The sequence below is a fragment of the Prenolepis imparis genome, unplaced genomic scaffold (genome assembly GCF_030444845.1).
Source record: "Prenolepis imparis isolate NDT839.2.m4 unplaced genomic scaffold, iyPreImpa1.0 SCAF_2, whole genome shotgun sequence".
Classification (NCBI taxonomy): domain Eukaryota; kingdom Metazoa; phylum Arthropoda; class Insecta; order Hymenoptera; family Formicidae; genus Prenolepis; species Prenolepis imparis.
Window position 1 is genome coordinate 14738021 of NW_028141160.1, and position 25333 is coordinate 14763353.

General features: G+C 34.3%; 3 protein-coding genes across 5 annotated transcripts; all 3 read left to right on the forward strand.

The window, feature by feature from the left end:
* Positions 1 to 6388: 6388 nt before the first annotated feature.
* Positions 6389 to 10316, forward strand: LOC145948931 (uncharacterized). Of its 2 annotated transcripts, XR_014427503.1 has the most exons (5): positions 6389 to 7431; positions 7956 to 8106; positions 8574 to 8777; positions 8910 to 8961; positions 9088 to 10316. XR_014427503.1 is itself a non-coding variant. In XM_083058520.1 (4 exons), the coding sequence occupies exons 1-3, from the start codon at positions 6868 to 6870 to the stop codon at positions 8759 to 8761; spliced, it is 903 nt and encodes a 300-aa protein (XP_082914646.1). In that variant the 5' UTR covers positions 6390 to 6867; the 3' UTR covers positions 8762 to 8777; positions 8910 to 10316. The 2 variants fall into 2 exon arrangements, 1 of the variants encoding a protein (XP_082914646.1); XM_083058520.1 differs by having other exon boundaries at positions 6390 to 7431; positions 8910 to 10316.
* A 2185-nt stretch (positions 10317 to 12501) lies between these two features.
* On the forward strand, positions 12502 to 13971 carry LOC145946536 (polyisoprenoid diphosphate/phosphate phosphohydrolase PLPP6-like). The gene is made up of 4 exons (XM_083056183.1): positions 12502 to 12525; positions 12747 to 12881; positions 12972 to 13071; positions 13140 to 13971. The coding sequence occupies exons 1-4, from the start codon at positions 12517 to 12519 to the stop codon at positions 13517 to 13519; spliced, it is 624 nt and encodes a 207-aa protein (XP_082912309.1). The 5' UTR covers positions 12502 to 12516; the 3' UTR covers positions 13520 to 13971.
* Positions 13972 to 14161: 190 nt separating this feature from the next.
* Pan2 (PAN2-PAN3 deadenylation complex catalytic subunit PAN2) lies at positions 14162 to 24448 on the forward strand. Of its 2 annotated transcripts, none has more exons than XM_083058405.1 (21): positions 14162 to 14743; positions 15561 to 15748; positions 15820 to 15989; positions 16063 to 16183; positions 16257 to 16453; positions 16537 to 16750; positions 16852 to 16988; positions 17199 to 17345; positions 17438 to 17534; positions 19594 to 19827; positions 19917 to 20162; positions 20365 to 20611; positions 21464 to 21643; positions 21962 to 22128; positions 22236 to 22404; positions 22483 to 23017; positions 23092 to 23309; positions 23416 to 23545; positions 23673 to 23894; positions 23972 to 24233; positions 24310 to 24448. In XM_083058405.1, the coding sequence occupies exons 1-21, from the start codon at positions 14659 to 14661 to the stop codon at positions 24322 to 24324; spliced, it is 3981 nt and encodes a 1326-aa protein (XP_082914531.1). In that variant the 5' UTR covers positions 14162 to 14658; the 3' UTR covers positions 24325 to 24448. The 2 variants fall into 2 exon arrangements, with proteins under 2 accessions (XP_082914531.1, XP_082914534.1); XM_083058408.1 differs by having other exon boundaries at positions 14163 to 14743; positions 20365 to 20584.
* Positions 24449 to 25333: the final 885 nt, after the last annotated feature.

Sequence of the window (25333 nt, forward strand, 5' to 3'; positions counted from 1 at the left end):
TATCGCGCTGTGATGCGTGAATCAAGTAGGATATTTATTTCGCATCAAGCGCAATCGTGGAATCAATTCGTCATTAGAAAGATCTGCGTGACGAATCGGGAATTTTCTTATTATTTGAGAAGTAATGTAACATCTTTTGTACATAGATGTAACCGAGATATGCAATTACAGCTGAAGAATAAGAAAATTATGCTTCTTCTCTGGCAAATATTTATAAATGAAAGAAATTGATCATACGACTATCGCAATTATTTTGATCGCAGAGCTACTATTTTATTTTCGTATCATTTACAAAAATTATGTAACGTAGAAAAGCTGATGTAAATTCTTATATAATTTATTCGTGAAGTTTAGTATAAGCTTATTGTTGCCTCACATTCTGTCGCTTTTCGGAAGGGAGAGAAACTTACATCTTCGTTACCATTACCCGCAATGGTATCAATGAAAGCTTAATGGATCCTCTGTCGCTTTCTATTAGGGATACTGTCAACGTGCAGTCGGACGCGCTTGGCAAAAACGTCGCATAGGTGGAATCGCAACAGGACAAGACACCGTCGTATCTTGAATAACGGCATGCTTTTTTCGGGATGCAGCCCGCGTGCTGCTCTGTGCACGTGGCGTATATATCTCGGCCGACACATAAATTTCTCACTGAGGCTGATCAACGCTAATAAGACCAGCAGCAGCAGCCACGCGCTGTCTTTCGAACGAAGGCGTCTCGACCAGTTTCCCAATATAACCGGCATTTTTCATCGGACCGAACCGATTCCTCTCGTTCCACCAGTGAGGTTCCATGCCACCGCCTCTGTGCAACTCGTTCGATATCTTTCTCTCTCTCTCTCGGAACGGTAGCTCGTTCAGGACAACAAACTCGTTTTTCGTATCCGCCATTCAAATTGCTTGCCACTCGCAATCTTGATGAGCGTCACATCAATTACTCATGGTTGATACAGTCTTGTAACGAATAATCACACACTGCTTATATATATATCTTACTAAGACCGATTTAGAATGATGCTGATTCTGCATACGAGAAAAGAAGGTTAAACAATACAGTTATTTTCCTATCATCAACTTGCAATAGGTAAGTATTAAAAAGAGATGAATAAAAATTTCTAAAAATACAGTCTACAATAATGCTTAAAATTTTTTTTAATTCGCCCAATTCTCTTTCTCGATTAGTGGTCCATGTGCTAAAATGATTCTTTGCTGCACGTGACATTTCATACTATTTCTTTATATCAACTATTCCTTGCAGCTCTTGATATATTAAATTTTATCTCATGTCCAATAAAGATACGCGAGTACTGATAAAAAATAAGATACGTTCTACTCCGCTCAATTACTCCGGCAATCGTTCTCGTTCCATCGAGTCTCAGCGACAACCACGTTTCGACCTTTCGCTCGCAGCATCCAAAGACAAACACGCTATCTATTCAAACCGCCGCGAAATGAAACAAGCGCATCCGCGAAACATATGGTGCAGAGTCTATATGCATGTAAACATCGCAAGAGTCTCCACGATGCCAATCCTTTGCCACCACGAGGACGACCGGACCCCGCCACTCGTCTCGCATCTTTCTTTCTCTCTCTTCGGCAAGTGATTGCCCGGAGCAGGCGAGAACAGAACCGCAATTTGCGTAATTGCGATGCACATCCTTCCCCTGTATTCATTGCGAAGACAGCGGTTACGATACGACCCTCCCGCGGCCCTGGACACCCCGTCGTTCTCCGTCGTCTCTCGCTGTCTTTGTCTCTGTCCCTCTCGCTTGATCCCTGCTGTATCTTATAAGACCGATAGATGGAAATTTTGCAGCCGTACGAGAGAAGAGGCAACCTCCCCGAGCCATTGCAGCACGCAGATAAAGATGCGACTCGCGCGCAATGCCAATTAGTTACATTCACGCCTCAGTTTCTGCGCTAGGCACAGGTGCCAGGGGTGTGATTTCCGATGCCGGTAATCTCGATTCCGCGGCATAATGTCGATCAGCGAGAATAGAAAAAAAACGAGATGGAAAGAAAAAGAGAGAGAGAGAGATAGTGCGTCATCCGCACCTATTTGCCGGTGTTATGCGCTCCACGAAAAAAATCTGCATAATAATATTATAATTTATAGAACGATCCTCTCGCGCTCTCTCGATCGAGTATATGGGAATGCCGGCGGTGCGTAAATCGCGCGATGCATATTCAACGGAAACATGCGTCTCAAGAGCGATAGGATGTCCGTGGCGTGGTATTAATTTTATTTATGGAGGATGGTGTTGCAACACAAAAGTAATAATTCCGATAAGATGGACGCACGAGTTGCATCGCGAGAAGAAGCGCTATACGCTTCGTAATCCCTATACGTATCGCTCGCGGCGAACTCGCGGGGAATTCTAACAACTCCAAGAGTCTCCTCTATTTACGTGCTATCAAGGAAAGAGACGGTATCTATCTGATTTTATCCGCGTTTTAACGACTTCGATGAAAAGATATACACTGTATTTTATGAAGTGGTCATACTAGATACGCTATGATTTAAATAGTGTCCTGCGTGCACACGATACATCTCGCGATAGTCCATTTTTACCAACCATTCCGCACCTCATCCACAATTATTTGCATACATTTATATAACATGTCAAGTAACAACGTTGGAGACTCACAGACACATTACCCTCTTTAAAGCGCAAATCGATTTTCGGATGACCAGTAATTAGGCTATCAATCTAATCAAATGTTCGCGTAAATATTCCGATCGCGGACTTGCGGGACGCGTGTTATACCGCAAATTGGATGCACATATTTTACGACGAGCGCGAGTGATTTAATACCGGTGGAATATACCGGTAGTTTGGTACAAAATTGCGACAGGTAACGTATCCCCTCTCCTTTTTACTCTTCGTCAAGATCGACGGTGTACAAAAAAAAATACGGCGGAAAAGGTGCTCGTTACATTCCCGCCGTGACGTGACACGCGAAGCCGTATTTAAGAGACGCATCTGTTCGACGACGTACATGTCTTATGTGCCGCTTTCGATAATAATCTACGTGGAGCATTCAAAATCAGTTAGAAATAAGCGGTACCGACTATAATAATAAGTATTACATTTGATCAAAACCTAAATAAAAAATATAGTATTTTCAGGAAATCAAGTTTTTTTGTGTATAATTTAATTTTTTAAAGAGTTGAATCTAATTGACATGATTTACGCAAGTATACCAGACATAACTTCTGAAATCAAATGTCGATTTGTATATTGGTCTGCTGATTTCTCTGTGAATTTCTTAATAGGCAAATATTTCTTAAAGCTACCTCATTTTTATCTGATTTGTTTGTGCAAATAAATATAATAAAAATTGCATATTCTATTAGAATTCTAGCAGAGCAAAGTAAGTAAAGCAATATTTTTATTAATTTAAAATTATTATCTTTATTAATTATCTTGATAGCATAACGTTAACTTATAACACGTATTTTTATAATATTTTTTATTATCGAACGGAGGACCATTTCATTAAAGTTTCCCCATATTTTTAAATGCGCTCTTTCATTTTTTAACAAGTTTTAATCATCAGCGGCGATAATTAATTCTTTCGAAATTATAGAGTCGCGATTTAAATATCATAGGTCATGATACATCTTTTTAAAATATTTTTTATTATTGAACTGAAGATCATTTTATTCATGTTTTCCCATTTTTTAATGCGCTCTTTCATTTTTTAACAAGTTTTAATCATTAGGGCCGATAATTAATTTTTTTGAAATTTTAGGATCGCGATTTAGATACTATAATGTTAGGTCACGTCATGACACGTCTTTGTTTAATATTTTTTATTATCCAATGAAGGATTATTTCATTAATGTATTTGTATATGTTTAAACACGTTCTTTCATTTTTTTAAATGTTTTAATCATTAGCAGCAATAATTAGTTTTTTCCTAATCTTAGGGTCTTGTATAAAGCTTCGTTATATCACGTGTTTTTTTCTAAATTATTTATTATCTTCTGGAGTATCATTGATCTTTATCATAATTTGATATACATAATATGAATATAATTCAATCTAGAATGTTTTAATTAATAAATTTAGGATGAATGCTTAAATATTTAATGACTAGAAATTTTTTAAAGAGACGAGAAACATATTTTAAAGATTTATAGTTTTTCTATAAGTTTAATAATTAAAAATTAATAATTTGTTTTATCGCAAACAAATTATATATGTGTTTATAATTTTTCTTTTTCACACAGATTTTAAAATAATCTCTAATATTAAAATATAATATTGCTAGATAGATTTTTGTTGTGTATCTGATGCGAATTTACAGTTTCTCATTTCCCCTGAAGTTTTCAATTACCTACGTTAATAGATTCTCTCGTCATTACGTATTTCCGGTACGTATCGCTATTTTACGGTTTCCTAAATTTTCTGATATGTCAATAGATATGCTCTTGATTGTGCGTGACTCGCGTGCGTATATACGCGCGAGCTCATCGCGAGCCACACGCGACTGTCGGAATGACTCGAGGGCGCGCCCTGTGCATCTCGCCAAGCGCATGCATCTCCCTTCTCGTGTCGGTGCACTCCGGATGCGAGATCAGCAAATCTAAGATCGTGCAACTGGTGTCCAGTGGCGTGTCCAGTACGTTGGCCGGCGCGAGCGGGAGCTAGCCGGACGCGAAGAACGAAGAGTGAAGGATGAAGGTGCCTGGGGTTGGGAAGACGATGGAGAGGCCCCGAAGAAGATGGGGAGGGGTGGAATGTGCGGCTCTCTCTCTCTCTTGAAGGAGGAGTTGTCGGCGGTGAAAAATCACGCATCTCGCCACCACTGCCATGGCCAGAGAACGCAGCATCTGCTCTACATACCCTGGCTCTCAACCTATCTACCTGTTACGTTCGCCGTTGTCGGCCGACCTGTAAAAAACGCTCAATCGATGACCTCGAAGCGTACCTTCGCACCCATGGTGCATGCGATAATCGATTTCCCGGGTTCACCTCGCAAGCTCCTCGAAATAATTGTGCCGCGCGAGATAATTATGGCTTTCACAGATTATGAACTCACCGTTCTCCTTGCAATATATGTGGGCATGCTAGGTATTTTGATGATAAATTTACTCTTCTCTCGAGTCCGTGAATTGGCCAAAAATAAAGATGTTCAAAGTAAAAAAAATTGGATACGAAGAAAGGCGCAAACTTAATTCATATGACTACAGTGTTTCAATAATCGCAATAAATTATTTAATTAATATAATCACAAACAAATATATATTTAAAATTTATCTATACTTGACCGCAATATTTTTTATCGTTCCATACAAAATAAAATCCAAAACATTATAGATTGGTAAAATAATAATTTAAAGACTAATAGATGTGACAAGAGATATATATGTATATATGGAAGAATTTAATTTTTTGCACGTTTTTATATGTGCATATCTTATGTCATTATTTCACTTCATAGATCCTTTGTCCATGCATCCGATGGATAATCGCGGCTATTTTTAAAAAAGTCTCTCGCATGCAATCGTCGGATTTCTTCGAAGGCACGAGAGACTTCATCAATGAGAACCTCGAAGAATCGGAGTAGCAGTGCAAGATATACGTGTGCTGGCTGTGCTACCGGTCGGTCGGGTCGGGTCGCTGTTCTCCTGTGTTTCATCTCTCTCTTTTGCTCTGTTTTGCCTGGTGCTCTCCCTACCGCCTTCCTCTTTTCACCATCCAGCTTATCCCGCTCACCCTCGCCCTTTTCTCCTCGTGGCCGTTCCTCTTTCCTCATCCGCTGCCGCTCACTCTCTCTCACAAGAGTTGTTGTTCGACTGTTTTATTACTTTTATAAATGCCGCCGCCACACGATGCTAGTACTACCACTCGTCCTGTCGCGGCGGGCGTTTCCTTTGTTGGTTCACCATGCTCCATTGTTACTCGCAGAAAGATGCGAATTTTAATTTGATATTGTCTAATATTATTTATGTATGCACGCGCGGCTAGAGAAGCCGAGGATACTTTTCGAGAACTGCCGAGAGGACGCATCGTGGCCATCGCTTTCTTCCATTCAATGGGAAACTATAGTCACATCTATTCCGACGACTTAACTCCGCATCGAGAACTTGGCGTTCGTCTGAATTCTATTTCGCGATCATGTGCATATTTTGCTTATTCTTTATCATATAGCTTTCTCCTTCGATAATAGATTTGAAAACAAATAAATTAAATAAAGGTTTAACAATGTTTTCGCACATCATCTGTTTATGTGACACGACCATTTGACACATAACATTATTTATCATATCGATTTTAATATGCATCACAGTTCACAGCTTTTCTCCGTGCAACTTATGTTCTGAGAAGAAAAATCTTGCTTTCCCAATAATATCTGACCTATTCGCGAGTATTCTTGGCCGTCCTTCAATGTGTTTAAAACCCCGTGGCAAATCATCACGTTCCGTTCATCATAGGCGTAATCTAATTACCGACATGTACGAGGTGTTCACCGAGCGATCTTGCGAGGCAGACTTGCGCGTACGTGCTTGGTCCACCTAGAGAAATCAATATCACAGACAACGTCCAGGTTCACTTCGAATTGCTTGCACGATGCAACGCGCAACAGTTGCGTCGAGACGAGGAAAGAGATACGAACGTGGGTTCATCATCACGTGCACATTCCATCGTTTAGACAATAACAATTGAATTTACGAATTCAATCAATTTATAATTGTATACCGATTAGCTTTCAATTAGAAAAAGCCACGTAAGTTCGGATGCCGCCTGATCCGCGTTACCATGGAAATCTGCGAGAGACTTTATATTGTACCGGCTTCGAATTGAAAATATTTAGGTAAACAACGTGGTGCATATATAGCCGACACACTTTGCCAGAATGACGGAAGAGAAACGATTGTCGTTGGGCATTAACGTTAGTATTCTACTGATACTAATGATATTCGGCGTGCTTCTGTCCTTGCCTTTGCGATTGTTATTCGACACGAATTATTCCGATCAGAATCAAAACGGGGATGAAAACAATGTCAGTGACCCGGCTGACTCGACGAGAGAAAAAGAGTCCGTGATACCGATAGATTATCGAAAATTAAGACGCTGTCCGAATTTGCAATACGAAGATCGCTTGATGTCAGTCTTCCTGAGCGATTACGATAAAAATTGCACATACGTGCAGGACAAGTGCGATGATGACGAAGATGACGACGATGATGACAGCGACTCTGAAGAAGAAGATAGCAGGGAGGATGAAGAGGATGAGGAGAAAACCTGCGTATCCAAGAGGGGCATCAGCGAAGAAATGAAAGAAAACGCTGAAGAGATCTTGAAGACTCGTCAGATGAAGTCCGTCACGGTGGCAGGTCACATACTCGTGACGATGTTGCTCGTATCAGTCTTAGCTGCTCTCATTGAAGTACTGCGAATACGCTTTGCCAGAGATAAAGTACTGCGCCAGATATTATCGAAATTTTTAAGCTCTTGCGTTGAAATTTAGTATCGTTAAAAAATGTCTTTATAATATATGGACTTGACTCAGTGATAAATTTCCCTGCAACAATGCACATTTTTTAAAAATCTTCTGTTCGCGCTTCTTGAAAATAATACAATATAAATTTGAATGTAGTTATTCTTTAATTATTCAAAATTGAAAATAAAGTCATATTATTTTAATTTTTTAATTCGCAGTTGATACTTTATTTCAACGCAAGCAATTGCACTATTCTTAATTATTTGTGCACATTACTCACTATCCTCAATTTGCACCTATGTTGTCTAATTTAAATTCGCATTCAGATGAAACTTTTAATAATTTGCACCACACGAAATTAATTGTGATATTCGGCAGAGACCGACGGATAAGTGCTTCGCTATTTTCCTCGCGAAGCTATAGTAAAGACCGTCTCTCGATGCTCGAATAGACACGCATACATGAAACTATTGCACCTTCTCTTTTCAAAAATGCATAAGGATTCGTCTAGGGCAAGCACGATCACTTCACGGAGATGTTCCTCCAACGTGGACCTGCCCGCCACAAGACGTCCCATTTTAAGAGAATTAATTAGGAGTCAAAGGTCTTTTGAGATACCTGGAACGCCTCGTTCCGCATTGCGTTTGTTAGGTATGTGCGAAGTAATCAATGATCATTTTTTCATATTCCATAATTATACAAAAGAAAAGCGTTAAGAGAGATATCTGCAATATATAAAAAAAAGTCGATTAAATTCTATATAATTCATTACATTCTATATAAATTAGCTTTCTGCAATAATACTTTGTATTAAAGTAAAGATATTTTCATTTATATATTTTTTTAAGAAAGAGAATCAAAATATAGTTTATAAAAACTACAAATTAATATTATTCGAGATATTTAATAATTTGAAAAAATATATATATAATAATCAACTCGTTCACATATACAATCCTGTTGTCATATTTCTTTTCAAAATAATGTTTTTAATGATTAAAATATTATTAGCAAAAATAGCTCACAGGCCTCATACGGAATATCGCAAACAGTACAAAGCCATTTTAATTCGATTAGTGACAGATGTAAGACGAACAAATTTAATTATCCATCCTCAGGAGCACGACCACCCCCGCTCATTCGCCGTTCCTCGTTTCCAACGCCACAAGCAAAGCAAGCTGCTACTTCATCTGTTTGCGGTACGCCAAACAGTCGGACACGGCGTCCATCGGCTGAAGAAGAGGAAGAAATCGGGATTGTCACCAATGCTCTTCATCATCGTACCCGTTTAATCCGACGTCATTGAGACGGCACGAGAATAGGTAGAGATGCGTTACATTTATATAATTTATATCGAATTGTAGTCTTTCGACACACGATGTGATCGTTTCAATTTTTATTTCTTTGAAAGTATGTCAATTTATACGTAATAATAGATTAAATTTTTTTTCCAGTGTATCAGTTCATCGAATTCTTTGCATATACATCGGTGACAATACTAACAGGGTATGCGTCTTTGATTACATAATATGTTCTCTTATAGAATAATTTTTACAGTTAAATAAAAAATAGCGTATCGATATACCTATATATTTTGAAAAAATCGATGGATGCATTTTTGCTTGTCAACAGGTCATATGCAACACACAACGATCACATCTAATGACCTTTTATATGCTTGTACAATGTCTTTAGTGAAAAAAGTCCTTCGCTGATTAACAGCTGATCCACAATTGTATACTTCAATACAATCCTTTATGATGACTTTACAAGTAGTGCTCCATCTCCGCGACACTTTTTATATCATACTATCGTTCTAGCCAAATGACATTTTGATATTAACTTGAAAAAAGAATATTAATGTACAGAATCAAAATTCAGAATCAAAAGATACTATATACAAAAGTGAAAAGTTTACCATATTACTATAGCACATTATTAAAACTAGTACTTAATAAAATAATCTTTATTATTCAAATTAATTACACAGTACTTTAAAATCACATAATCTAAACGAAAAGCTAACTACAATTATTATTACAACTTAACTGATAATGATTTATTACTGTAATAAATCATTATCAGTCTTTTAATCATAATAATATTATATCTACTATATTTTTAATAGTTGTATAATAAAAAAATGTATACATCAGAAGGAAGATAATATTTCTAAATTTATTCACAAACACTAAATCAACGATAATCACAAATGCTTTCGTTTGTGGTTAATCTAAGAAAGAAGTATTTTTTAAAAACATTCTTTTGATGCATCTCGAAATCCTATGCATTAAATAGAATAAATAGAATGTGCATTTTCAAAGTGATAGTATAACGATCGAATATCCTTATTCATGTATAATATTTATTATATTTCTTTAATAGGTTTATATATTCTCTTTATTACATAAATCTTTAATATATTAATACATAAAATTCAAGAAGAATTACAAAGATTGCTCTATTTCTATGAAAGTCTAACAATGAATTATGCATAAAAATGCAGATAAATATAGTATTAGATTATAGCTTTTCAAAATTGTAAATAATTTCGAAAAAATTATTTCGAAGTATTTTCATAATCAGAAGATATAAAATAATTGTGTCTCTACATCAACGAGCCTTCCATAAGCATACATATTCTGCGAACATCTTGTCTCCTGTGTCTTTCTATTTCATATGCAAAATATAATTATAAATTATAGACTATTTATTCGTATATTATACTATGTCATCACTAATACACAAACATGATGCGACTAGCGACTATGATTATATTTTCAAAACTGTGATATACTCTTTCACATTTATGTTATTTCACAAGACATGAAAATAAAGAAATATATTTAAGAAAAATAAAATATATGATGAGTGAAATTTTATACATACTTTATTCATTTATATATATATAAGAATGAATAAAGTATTTACTATGTATTTTAATTTATTCAAGAAAATAGATATATAAAATAGAAAATCAACTAATTTCTGTCAAAAAATATTAATCGCAAATAAAGCATTATAACATATTATTTACAACATATTACTTTAAAAATTTAATTAACGCTTTAATCAACTGATTTTTGTCAAAAATATTAATTAAATTTTAAAATAAGAATATGTTATAAAAATTAAAATTACATATATAATACATTTTAAATAATACTAAAACAACACAAGCGCCATTCTTCGATTTTATATAAAAAAGAATGAGATTTTTATATAAAGTTTTTTTACTAATTACGCGCGTGAAGCGAAGTTATTATATTATTCTTTGATAATAAAATCTTAAAAATTGCAACGCAAGCATAAAAATTATTATTGCAATCAATGCATAAAGAAAATATATTAATTAATTATGCAATGCATAAAAATACTATATTTAAATCTTTAACAGAAAATGCGAACAACAAAATAGAATTTTCTACAAGAATTGTTTGACCACAATACCTACGCTTTCATTAGACTCACACATCTTCATACATCTGCTACGCTGCGCGTCTCGCGCGGGACTGATCGCCAGTCTCGCGATCGAGATATCTCGCACGAGAATCAGTCTTGCGCGAGACACGCAACGTAACGGATGTGTGGGTTGCGTTAATCTAATAGAGAGGATAGAAAGAGAGAGATGTTTCGTCGGACCCAGTTCATTCTTGGCTGTGAAGTAGGCTTGCGCTGTTAGTTGGCGACACCGCTGCGCAGAGTCTTGTGGTCGGTGGTGGGGATTAGTCTCTCGCGAGACGTGCAGCGTGGTGAACGTATGGGACGCGTTAGTCTAATGGAAGGGATAAAAAGAGAGAGATGTTTCGCCGGGTCCGGTTCACTCTTGGCTGTGAAGTTAGGTATCACCGTCAGGTGGCGACACGGACACCGCTGCTCGCTCTGTCAGCTGTCAGTCCAGTGTCCAGTCCAGTCTAGTCTGGTCTAGTCTTACGCGACACGTGCAGCGCAGTGGATGTGTATTAGATGCGTGAGTCTAATGAAAGTGCAGATATATTTTGATTTCGAAAGATTCTTTAGAAGATCCTATTTTTTGTTCCCTGTTAAAGATTTAAATAATATATAATATATATATACATATTCATATATATATACATATTCATATATATATACATATTCATATATATATACATATTCATATATATATATATACATATTCGTATATATACATATACATATTCGTATATATACATATACATATATATACATATACATATATATATACATATACATATATATTCATATACATATACATATTCTGGTTTAAAGTATTATAACTTATAATACTTTAAACTCGATTAATATTTTTGACAGTTATCAGCTGATTTCTGTCAAAAAGTATTAATTGCGAATAAGGTATTATATATAACATATTATTTTTATTTAAAAATTTAGCAAATTAATTAAATAAACTTTATATTATTTTTTTTAAATATCATTCTTTGTAATAAAATTGAAGAATGGCACGCGTATCGCGCGCTTTGTGTGTTCTACTAGTTATTAAAAATACGTAAAAATATAATTCAAATAAATGTGAAAGTTGTCTTTTTATCTCTCTCTTTCTCTTTCTCTTCCTTTCGTTGTCTTTATATCTTTTTATTTTTTGTGCAATATATATTTATTTAAAGAAATATAGAAAAATGAATATGTGCGAAAAAATAATTAAAAAAATTTAAAAATTTTTTATAATGCTTATAATTGGATTTTGACATTTGTAATAAAATTAATTTTAATTAAATTTAGTGATACAATTTTTGTTTGTTTAATGATCAGTTGTTTCTATTGTCTATCAGCAAAGGTCATGAAGTCATAACAGAATGGAAAAATGAAACAATATGCGCCATCTGTTGATGAGTTGATATATTTATTCATGCAACAAGTATATATATAAACGTGTTATTTATCGTTATCAATTATCAATCAGCTGTGCTCTCAGCTGATTTGTACAATCTTCTTTTGTGTTATTCTTAAACACATTATTAACGCTATAAAACATATGATTTATATGTGATAGTGATTTTGGATATTGTTTGTTACCTTAACAGCGAATTGGAAGATAAAATGGAAACGGTATAGTTAATTATTTATGATTTATTATTTCTATGTCTTATTTATTTTTCGTGTTAATTTTTTGTACTGATAATGTCATTTATTTAAATAATAAATGCATGTTTTATAGATTATGTTGTTGAGATAGTATTCCTAATTTGTGAATTTGTATTTACTATTATTTTAAATATATACAATTATCTATAAAGGAATATAATTAATCATTATTTTGCACTTTTCAGTCTAAAAAAAGGCAAATTCCGACACTACTGAGGAAAGTATTGGCAGTGGATGTCTATTTGACAGACAAGTTGGTTAAGTTTGCAGAAAAATTCCTACCCTTAAAACAGTTTAAAGTACACTATAATTTATTAGAGGTATGAATAATCTTATTTACTTTTTTATTATTTAATTATTGTTAAATAAATATCTCTAATTGTATTTATTTTAATTACTGTTTTTCATAGATATCATGTCATGGCATAGTTTGGCTAGCAATTTCTCTCGTATTAATTTGGGTTCTCAACAGCAAAAGCTTGTATCAAATGCAAGTAAATCTTCTAATAGGTAAATAAAATTCTTGCATTGCTTATTGAATTCATATAAAATATACATAAACAAAAATATCATTTCAGGTTTGTTGCTTGATATTATCTCGGTGGCTTTGATAAAGGCAATCACAAGAAGAAGACGACCAACCTCCGATAGTGTTCCATTTTCTCTAGGTCCTGATAAATATTCCTTTCCATCTGGACATGCATCTCGAGCTGCGTTTGTTGTGTATTTCTTCTTCCATCTATGGTCCATATCTTCGATATACGCACCACCTTTATTAGCATGGTCCTTCTCCGTATGTATGTCTAGAATATTGTTGAGAAGACATCACATACTTGATGTGCTTGTTGGAGTATTTCTTGGTATCTTTGAAGGCTTAATTATAGGTTATATTTATTTAGAGCAAGACACATGCATTAATTTAATATCTTGGATTACGGATGTGAAGATACATGAATAGCAATATTTCAACTATTCATATAACGTTTGTCTATTTATGTTTTAGAAACATAAAATTATATTATTTGTTTTTCAATATTTTTGTTTACAAGCTTTTTACAATTGTGTACATATATCAAACATATTTTTTTATCTCACATTTTGATAGAGATGATTGATTGGAATTATGATTTACTTCTATTAATGTCAAGCAGTAAAACAATGTAAAAATAAAAAGTCTCGTAAAGAAATAGTTTATATATACATAGATTCTAATTTTTTTATTATATATATACAGATTCTAATGTTTTGATTATATATGTATAGAGCATGACAATAATTTAAATTAACACACAATTCTACATAGCTCATAAAAAATTTTAACACAAAATAGAAGATTTTGTAATTGAAAGAAAATATACATAATTGTAATCTTGTAATTGTAATTGTAATCATATATAATATGTAATTGTAATCTAGAAATATAAAAACCACATATCAAAGGTATTTCTAAAAAGTTTATTATAACATTTTTCGTGCTTCAGTTCTCTTTAAATCAGATTATCGAGATACATGTAAAGATAATATATACGTAATTATTGAATTTATTATTTTATTAATCATTTCGCGTACATATGCAGTTTAAATCGCGCGCGTCGAGCTCTCGGCTGCGAAGCAGAGTCACGTGGTCGTGCACGCGCTATTTCCACAATTCCAGATGTCGCGACTCGCGAGGCTCAAGGCCGCCGTGTCCGTACATACGTCCTTGTCAAGGAACGCGCACAAAAGCGCCGATCGTAAATTAAATCGCGGTCGCGACGTACGACGCAGTTTTATCCGGCCTGCGAGGAAGCGCGGCAAAGAAAGCGCGTGTTATGACGCGGTCGTTCGTTAGCTTCCCGGCTCGACAGACCACCGTAACAAAGTGCGCAAAGTGTTTCGCTTGTTGCACAGTTGCCAAGGCGACTAACGTGCGTACGGCTGCGTATTCCTCTGTCGCGTGAGTGTGTGTGTGTGTGTGTGTATGTGTTTATGTGTTTATGTCGTGTGGTGTGCTGTGATAAAGGACCGATAACCGTGTGTCGGGACACCGAATCTCGTGTCGCCCTGACGCCTCGATGTTTCGCAACGACGTAGCCTGAAGAGAAGCGACCATTTATTATGGACTACCCGGTGTTGGGCCACTACGATCCCACCGTAGAGGCCACGGAGCACGGTAGCGGCGAGGGGGAGCAGGAGCTGCTGTGTAAGTATGCTTTTGTATCGCTACGTCTTCCCGCGCGTTGCTTCGCTCTCTCTCTCTTCATCTACGTCTTTTCATCTACGTGCGGAATAAAAGGCGCCGGGAACCGTCGTATTTCCTCGCCAATTCTGTCTGCGAGGCGAGAGAGAACTTCAATTTCTCATCTCGCGATGTTTTTTCTACTCGCGATTTTTGGCCCCCCCCCCCCTTCGGGTCGTTTGTTTTTCCCTTCGGTGACATCCGTTTGCTTTCGAACGCTCATATCTCATGTGTGAAGGAACGATGTATCAGCTGACATCAGCTGTTTATTCGTTATGCGGCGAATTGTTGTTTCTCTCGAGGCTCGTCAATGTATAGATATGTTGTTATGGCTGTTTGGTTCTTATCGGATAGAATGGATAATTTTGATATCATAAATGTGCGTGTATGTTTCTATCTTTTAAACAGATTAAAGTAAAAAGATTGTTTTGAGCTTCTTTTTCAAATGTAGTTTAAATTAATTGTCAAAGCACATATGTTTATCATTGTGCAGTTTTCTTTATATTTTATTTTTATTTACTATACATGATAAATATATTAAATATTTACACATAATGTATGTAATGATTGCAAAAATAAGAACTTAACTTATATAACAAATTGTTAGGTGTCATTTTATTGTTTATATTATACTTTTGTTTTTTTTTTACATCAAATAACTTAGAAGTTAAGAGAAAAGTCTTGTGCATAGATCAATTATTGGCAGAAATATTCTTCTGCCTGTTTCTTTTGGAAATAAAGTATATCAAAGCTACAGGCTTTTCAATGGTTCTTATTCCAGGGAATGAATGTAATTATATCGTACCTGGGGATGAATATGTACCTGCAACGGAGCAGTTTGGAGAAGATTTTGCCGGAGCTGAGTTTCATGAAACTAGAGCATTGCTCGCTGATGGCGGAGATAGATTTGGAGTTTCCACTGCCACTTTCGATACAGTTGAGGAGCTTATGTGGATGGGCAATCAAGGGGTATATTATTAATTTGGGGCTATCTTCATCTAAGATATGAATTATTGTTTAGTGACATTAATTTATTATAGGGCCATGTAACATCTTATTATGGACCTGGTTTACAAAAATATACCTCTTTTCAAGTCCATGCGACGCAAGAGATACGACATATTCATCCTGTGGATGAGGGGATCTTAGTGTTGAGTCAGACTCAATTGAGATGTCAATTGCGGCGAGGCATACCTATATTTACACACACGTATGTTGATATTGTATTAGCGATTGTGTTAGCGATACCATCCACGGATTTGAGCAAATTTAAATTGTTATAGGTCAACGAATATGAATGACATGCAGTGCATGCTACAAATCTCTCCGACCAGATTACTCATGGGTGGACATCAGGATAAAATAATCGATTTTAATCTTACTAGAGGAAAGGAGACTGATTTAGTAAGAATATGTTAGAGAGTTAGATGTTAGATTAATCTCAAGTCGCTGTGATGGTTGTATCTTGTGCTTATAGGTGGATGTAGGAGAAAATGGTTGTGCGATATTGAGACAACACAGTAGACTTATCTGTGCTGGTAATCCTGCAGGACGAGTAGATCTCAGGGACCCAAATACATTATCGATAGAACATACTCTGGATACGCATAGTGGTTCTTTAAGTGATTTTGATGTTCAGGGAAATTATCTTGTTACTTGTGGGTTCAGCAACAGGTGAGCCATAAGATTGTTAGAAAATCTTTAAAAGATATATATATTTATATATTTATGTGTATCACTATATATTCTATGTTTAGTCGTCAAGGCCTTACTGTAGATCGATTTTTGATGGCTTATGATCTGAGACAAATGAGAGCATTGAGTCCAGTTACTACTATGGTATATCCTCTTTTATTAAAGTTCCTACCAAGTTACTCCAGTCGTCTCGCAGTGGTGTCGCCACTAGGACAAATGCAGCTACTTGATACAATATATGCCAATGTACAACCATCAATGACATGTTTGTATCAGGTAAATACTTGTTACACATATTCATAAGATCTGAGAAAAATATAAAGAATAAATTTAAAAAAAGATAAACATATACAGAAATATGTATTATATACTATTAGGTTGCAACTGGGGGAGCAGCGATATTATCATTTGATGTAGCTTCTACGTCTCAGTGTCTCTGCTTTGGAGATTCAGCGGGTTCTATACATCTAATGTCTACCAACATACCAGAACCTCAATTTAATACATTTTCCAGGTTAGCAATTATTCTTTAAATAAATTTTTGAAATAAATTTTCTATATACTCTAAAATTATTTAACACATAATTTATACTATATATATGAAATTATATAATTTAAAAAATATATATAATTGACAATAAGAATTTATGTGTGTATATGTATGTGTTGAAAGTATTTGTGTGTAGTATAATAAATATTTTTTTTTTTTTTTCGCTTAATTTAGACCTACGGAATTTGCCGATCCAATCGAGACATTACCATCAATTCCTTTTGATGACAATGTTACACCACTTAGTATAATACCAATGGTATATTCTGGTGAACCACTTTTAAGTGATTGGCCAGAAGAATTTTTAAAAAAGGTTTATAGGTACGTGTATACTATTATATCCGTGTATACTATTATATCCTCTCATTTTGTATAATCAAAAAATAGATGAATTGATTTTTCTTTCTTTATAGGAAAACGCCAGCAATAGATCCCGAAATTTTGCGCACAATGAAAATGCAGGGAACAATAGGATATGCGCCAAATCCTCAAACTTTTCGCAGAAATCAAGTGAGGAAACAATATTCTCCCACTCTATTACACACACCATACACACAATATTCTCCTCCGTTTTTTCTCAAATCTTAAACTTCGCTTACATATTCCCCCAATTATTTTTCCTATTTTTTTTATCAAATTTAGGAAAAAGTGAAATCTGCTTATGATTGATATTGAATTCAATTATTGCTTCTATGTATTATTAAAAATTGCTATCTAAATTTATATATGTATATCTCAAAGATATACTAACACAAATATGCTTCTTTATCTTTTATAATTTTCGAGTTTGGCATGATTAATTGAAACAATTCATTCATGACATGAAGAGATTAATACTCACTATAATTGAAACATTTAATTTTATAGATAAAAGAGAATTTTTTTGCTATAATGTGATTAAGACTGATAACATTTCGTGATAATTATTGTAGTCTAAAAAAATGTGATATATTTTCGTAAGCTAGTCCAACGTATTCTAATTTTACAATATAGGATAAAACGAACAGTTTTCAAGTATATAAATATACATTGTGTAAGAGTTAAAATCTTGGACTTTTTTCAATTATTTTGTTTGACATATTATCAATTTATGATATATTCTATATAAAAGAAAAAGTATTTCAAAATAATGGACTACTAATATTGTGTGTTACATTAATACTGTCACATCATTATTGTCACATTATCACTATCACATCATTCATTATTAATGAAAAAAATATCAATTTCTCTTTTAAAATTAATATCCCTCTTTATTATAATAATTACTCTTTTGATAGTAAACACATTCGCAGAAGTTTATATTTTATTTAATTAAACATTTATACATTACATTTGTTTATATAGATAGATATGTGAAAATTGAAAAATAATGACTTGCATGCAAGGGTATATTTCTACATGTATTTAAGATTAAATTTGAAAGGCAAATTTTTGTTCTTTGATATATATCCAATTCTTAGGGATCCAATATCTTTGACAATATGCCAATTTACAAATCAATGAAATAATAGATATAATAGGAATGTGTTTGTTATAGATACACCAAATATTATATGGCATATGAATACATTGCATAACAATTCTAAGAAAATTCTAAATATATATACATATATTTTTTTTATTATTGGTCTAAATATATAGAAATATATGTGTGGCACAAATAGAGGGATGATATGTGAAATTTTTATCATGATATATGTCTTCTATTATTATGTAATACATATTAAAATAATAATTTTTTTTTGAGAAGCATATTATAAATATAAAGCTGGATTTTTAGTTTTTAATTAATTAATGAACTATATAATTAGCCTTGCTTTACAGAGAAACACACTTTACAGAGGTATAATTTTTTTCATATAAATTTATATATTATGGGGGGGGGGGTACTTGAATATTTAGAATATTTTAAAGAATATTTTTCAGAAAAATTACGCATGGCAGCGTTTAATAAGAAAAAAAACATACGTTGAATATTATATCGATAGTATAAGATTTCTTTTATAGTTATTTGTGTTGACGTTTACAGAATGCCCTACATAAAGAAGAAGAGAAACGTGAATAAATATTTCAATATATCTTCTCCCGAAAACTTCCACAATTCCTATACATTATCGACCAGCGTGATACTCTACTGCCTTCAATTTTGCAATATCGCACAATGTATTTGTGATCGATACATTTTATTCGTTTTTGTTTAATGATGATTTCTGCTCAACAATCTTTTCATAAGCTGTTAGTATATTTATAGAATACATATATTCTATGTTCCGCATGAAATGTATAATCTCGAAGTTGTACTTGAGTGAAATAATAAAGGTTGTATATGACAAACACGTACAACTGTATGCGTAACTTTAATATGATGCGCCGCATTTATCAGTTTAGTTCCCTTCGACAACGTATTCTCTTTTGCAATAGGTATTATTTATTTTTTTCACATTTTAAAATTATACTTTCTCTACCCTATGAAACTGTACGATTTCACGATAAAAAATTGCATAAGACAGAGATTATCCGAAGATTATTTTCAGTGAAATAAAAATAAATAATACCTCTTTTACAGATACCGTACGATTTGGAAAAACGACGTGGCTTAGTCGCGAAACCTTTCGCGGGAGACTCACGGTGTAAAACAGACGACGGCACCTTTGTGGCCATACCTAAGCGTTATCGTAAAATCGAGTTGAAATATTCACGGCTCGGTTACGACGATTTTGATTTCGATCTGTACAATCGAACCAGCTTTTGCGGCCTGGAGGCCACTCTTCCTAATAGTTATTGCAATGCTATGCTTCAAGTAAGTACACCTTGACAAAACGATAGATATCCAAATAAATCAGAGAATGAATAGACCAAATGTCAGACCCATATATTCGTACTTTGCAGTTGCTATACTACTGCGAGCCTACAAGAATAACATTGCTCTCACATTCGTGCCAACGAGAATTCTGTCTTTCCTGCGAATTGGGTTACTTGTTTCACATGATGGATATATCACGAGGATTACCCTGTCAAGCTGCGAATTTTCTGAGGGCTTTCAGGACAGTACCGGAAGCGGCGGCTCTAGGACTCATATTGAGCGATATGCATCCAGAAGCCAAGAAAAAGATCAGTCTGATTAGACTTATACAAGTATGATGATCAAAAGATTTGATGTATAAAAAAAGCACGCAAATTACATAGTTATTTTAATAAGTTTCGTCAAAATAAATAATTCAGATATATATAAAATATATATATATATATATTTTTTTTTATATTTGCTGTGGAGAAAATAGATCACAAATTAAACTCTTACAAGGATTATTTATAATATACAAATTTTGTGTGTTAGAGCTGGAATCGATTCATTCTACATCAAATGCATTACGAAATACTGGCAACTAGGAAGCGGCAACAGGAAGAAGAGGAGGCAGCGCGACTTAAATCGAGCTCTAAATATCCTCCATTTGTTTATAACGAACAGGATTTCCCTAGTATTCTTGAGGATCTCGGTTCTCGATATAGAAGCCACGATGACGAGAGGAAAAAAAAGAGGAAGCAGGAGGAGGATGGTAAATATATGTGGATCACATCGAAAGGTAAACACAATTTATGTGTAACCTTTGCACTGGGCACTTTTTGTGTTTATTTTTCAATTTTTATGTGATTTTTTTACCTATTTGATCCAAAGCTGCAATAATATATCCAAAGAATAACAAGAAGCATATCTGAAGATTATTCAATTGCTGTAATATTGTAAGCACAATCGATGATGATTGCAGAAACATCTTTATTTTAATAAAAAATATTTTACGATTTTACTATCTTGTATTCTTAGGATATCATTGGAGCTTTCTATGCGTCGACGCGCATATCTTTTTTAGACATATAGTTTTATATATATATTGATCTTAAATCAATAAGTTACGGCAAAATGCTTTTTGTTACTCCTTAGAACACTTTATTTTATATTATGTATTTTTTTATAGTAAGAAGAAGCCAGCCCATTGTACCTTACTTTCCAAATGTTGCATGATCTTGCTTTTACACAAGAATCCTGGGATTTTAAAATATATGATTGACATTAATATGTGTTAAAACTATCAATATGATATTAAGTGGTGTTAAAATATTTAATATTTGAAAAAAGATTTAATTTTTGAGAAAATAATTAGACTCTAAATATTTTAATAACATCTATTTTAAATCGAACTCTACAAATTTTTTAAGCAAAACGCGAGACAATCTTAAATAAATGAAAATATTCATATTTAAATTAATAATTATTACAAAACATTAGAGATTATGTACATATATGTATATCAATAACTAAATGTTGTTATGAAAATATTAGACCTTTATCGTATTCGCTGAACAAAATTGCTTTACTTAATTGTGATTAATATGTTAATAATACTCGCTTATTTTATTATTAAATTTATTATGGGTAGATAAAAACACCAAAAAGTCTGCTGAAGAGAATGAAGTACGAGATGATGAAACAGAGATCAGTCATCTATTTGGATCTGAACAAATGCACATACATCGCTGTCTCAAATGTGGGCAAGAAGCTACAAAACATTCCATCATGTTACTTTGTCATTTAGTTTATCCGGATATAGTCAATCCTTGTAAGCTATTTTAAAATAATACAACAAATCTAAGGCTGAACGGAAAGCGAGTCTAGCGTAAAAAAGATTTAAAACTTTGCTTATTTATGGATTCAAGTATTTAAAAAGATAAGAAAATAAGAAAAAAATTGCAATAACGATATAATTTTTTTTACATCTTATAAATGATAAAATTCAATGAGTAGTAATGTAATGTTTGAAATACATTTATAGAAATAGAATTTCAAAGTTTCGAATCTTGTACACTCAACACTAACCTTTCGTACAGTCATAGTTTAATGCTTAATCGGACCTGAATTCAAGATTTACCTTTTGTAGCTGAAGAGGTACCGTTCACAAGTGTTCTTGCCCGCAGTTTAAGACCTGAGAAAATTACACCCGCATGGTGTGACAGTTGCCAGAAATATACACCTACTCTCCAGTCTCGACAATTGACTAAACTACCTCAAATACTGGCTCTAAATTGCGGTTTAGATACTCCAGAGGTACTTACAACACAAAATTAGATTATAGCGCATACAGAATCAAATAACCATATGAAGCTGCATTGCGTCTCATTGATCCAAAGTTAATTGAAACTGAATTGTTACAGGATAAGGCATTTTGGCAAACTCAGATGGACTTCGTAGTGCAAAATGTGTTGACAGGGAAGGAAAGTAGTCCCAGCTCCAGTCCTGTGCCTGTTACTGCAAAACCCTGTCGATATGGCAATAATTGTACACGAGTTGGATGTCGATTCAGGCATGTTGGTCGCGAGTCAGGTACGCAAATGTTGAATCCTCCTATCACATAGATTTGATATATTGCTCCGTATAAACTTTGTATTATTAATCATACAGAAACAGAGAAATTATTGACGTCGCCTTCTACTCCGTCTACCTCGGCATCTACCTCGGCGTCTGTTACATCGCCCCCTAGTCATTTATATTACTCGCATTCCTGGATACCTCACAACATAGAGATCTCTCTTCAAGAAAATAGTGAGATGTCTGTTAAAAAAATTAGTGAACTAAGAAACGAATTGACGAATGACACGTCCGCACAAACGAGCATGATGCAGAACGGCCAAGATGACAAAATACGAACAGTTTCCGACAACAATGTCGAAGATAATAATGACGAAGATTGTAACAACGTCGAAAATTGTAATATAGTATTGAACGCGGAAGTAGGCGAGGCGAAAAGTACAAATTCAGAGATCTCTAATAATATTCAAAAAATACAATACGGTCTCAGTGCGGTCGTCTGTTATGTCGACGACAAGAGTAACGAAGAACGGAGAAACATTGTAGCGCTGTTGCGAGTTGGACCAAATTATCATGTACGATCGTCAGGCAACCCCGTATGGCAGTGGTACATTTTCAATGATTTCTGGTGAGTCATCGTTTAGGGAATAGATGCGCATTTCTGCTTTAACATCATTTATTATAATACCGAATTTGTTATAGTATATCACCGGTAACGCCGCAAGAAGCAGTATGGTTTAATCTCGATTGGAAAGTGCCGTGTGTACTCTATTACACGGCGATACCTGCACCCGAACCAGCACCATACGTCAGTCCCCTTACATATGATGTGTTTGGCGAAGATAAGTGTATCGCACGAAGTGGCGGAACCAGAGGCATAACATTTACTCCTTTAGGATCGGATGAAATGCCTCAGAAAGGTAGATTTCATGTTTCTTTTTATGACAATTTTGACACGACCAATGAGTCTTGCTCAATTCTCTACGATGGATCGTCTTGCAAATGTTGTTGTAATTATTATTATAGGAGAATTGGTAGGGATCGATGCAGAGTTCGTTACTTTAAATCAAGAAGAATCAGAGTTACGAAGCGATGGAAAAATGTCGACTATAAAACCAAGCCATATGTCTGTAGCGCGAATCACTTGTATACGCGGGTATGCTCTGTATAAATTATCATTAAGTAGTAATGTTTTATAAACGGAGATTTTAAGAAGTGCGTTTAATGGTGATATTTGCAAAGTTTTAAATTGCAATCTTTTTTTCACTTTTTTATATGAATAGACAAGGTCCGTTGGAAGGTACACCGTTTATAGACGATTATATAAGCACTCAAGAACAGGTGGTCGATTATCTGACAAAATTCAGTGGGATACAACCGGGTGATTTAGATGCAAACTTTAGTAGCAAACACCTCACCACTCTGAAATCGACGTATCAAAAGTTGAGGTTTTTAGTGGACAATGGCATAATCTTCGTCGGGCATGGACTAAAAAACGATTTTAGGTAAAACACTTCTATACTGATATTTACGACAGTGATTCATTAGCATGACAACATTTATTTACGTGTGAATTTTGTAGGGTAATAAATCTAGTGGTACCGCCAGAGCAAATAGTAGATACAGTTTTGTTATTCCACTTACCTCATCATCGTATGGTGTCCTTACGCTTCTTGACTTGGCACTTTTTGGGCAAAAAGATTCAGTCCGAAACTCACGATTCGACCGAGGACGCGCGAGCAGCCTTAGAATTGTATCGTAAGTACAAAGAACTGGAAAGCTGTGGCACCCTGAGGGAAACGCTCAAGAAACTTTACGAAGTGGGCACCCAGTTACAGTGGAAAGTAAGGACAAAGGACATTTTATAATTAAATCAACTCGTTTCATTAAATCTATTCTCTTACATACTGTTTGATTTAGGTTCCCGATAGCTGATATGAGGATAATACCTATAAGGGTGATCGAATCAATAGCGATAATGACGATTAGATGATAATAAAAATGTTCGTGTCCATTGTCCAATATCATTGAAAGGCAACACTACGGATGCTGTTCACGCTGTTTGAAAAAGAAATGTCGATATTTAGTCCAATGCTGAAGACAAGGCTATATATTCGTGATCCACAAGGAGGTTTCTTCAACGCACACACGTAATATTATTAGAATGAAATTTTAAGGCCGCATGCACCGTGATATCGTAAAACTGAAAGAATCGCAGATACCAAAATATTGGTACTCGTTTAGTATCCCTCTCGTTTTTACTCGCGTGTTAGATCATTGTTGCAACCATTTACTGAATGTATGGTGTATACTTTTTATTAACATGCGTCAAATCGCGGATCATTATCCGTCTTGTCGATAGTCCATTAGGAAAATTGAATAAAATGAAACAAATTGTTGATCGTGATTTTAAATAGGATTACCATTTTAAGCAGGAAACGCGAATTTGTATATATTGTCTAATATAACATATTGGCGTTTTGAGGAGCAGTAACGATACTGCACTGCCCGAGAGAATATTTACTCTAATTTTTTATCATTCATACTGTATCCCGTGTGAAAAAGATAATGTATTCCACATTCCGATTCATCAAACAATTGCCGGGTATAGACGTAAATAGTACAGTAGCAATACCTGAATTACGTATATTCGTAAATGCATAATATTTCACGGTTTCCTTTTATACGTATATCTCTAGCGCATAAACTTTTGTACGATTTTATGGAGCGGAATTTTGTGCAGGTTTTTTTTTATAAGAGATTTGTTTTATCTTAACGGAGAAACTCCAATTTTTTCGATCATACATATACACACACATACACGCAATCACAAAAATCGTCAAACAACAGTCATATTTTTGCAATTACATTTATGACAATTGTTCATTGTTCATTGATCCATGCGAAGTTCTCGAAACGTGAAGAAAAACCTATCAATGAAGCT

What these genes read in the sequence shown, in the direction of transcription:
- LOC145948931 (XM_083058520.1), top strand. Translation starts at nt 6,868, where the DNA reads ATGACGGAAGAGAAACGATTGTCGTTGGGCATTAACGTTAGTATTCTA. An exon ending in TACGCTTTGCCAGAGATAAA is followed by an intron (nt 7,432 to 7,955) that starts GTACTGCGCCAG and finishes AAAATGCATAAG; the next exon opens with GATTCGTCTAGGGCAAGCAC. An exon ending in TTCCGCATTGCGTTTGTTAG is followed by an intron (nt 8,107 to 8,573) that starts GTATGTGCGAAG and finishes ATCCATCCTCAG; the next exon opens with GAGCACGACCACCCCCGCTC.
- LOC145946536 (XM_083056183.1), top strand. An exon ending in TACACTATAATTTATTAGAG is followed by an intron (nt 12,882 to 12,971) that starts GTATGAATAATC and finishes TGTTTTTCATAG; the next exon opens with ATATCATGTCATGGCATAGT. An exon ending in GCAAGTAAATCTTCTAATAG is followed by an intron (nt 13,072 to 13,139) that starts GTAAATAAAATT and finishes ATATCATTTCAG; the next exon opens with GTTTGTTGCTTGATATTATC.
- Pan2 (XM_083058405.1), top strand. Translation starts at nt 14,659, where the DNA reads ATGGACTACCCGGTGTTGGGCCACTACGATCCCACCGTAGAGGCCACG. An exon ending in TTTTTAAAAAAGGTTTATAG is followed by an intron (nt 17,346 to 17,437) that starts GTACGTGTATAC and finishes CTTTCTTTATAG; the next exon opens with GAAAACGCCAGCAATAGATC. An exon ending in GGATGAAATGCCTCAGAAAG is followed by an intron (nt 23,310 to 23,415) that starts GTAGATTTCATG and finishes TTATTATTATAG; the next exon opens with GAGAATTGGTAGGGATCGAT.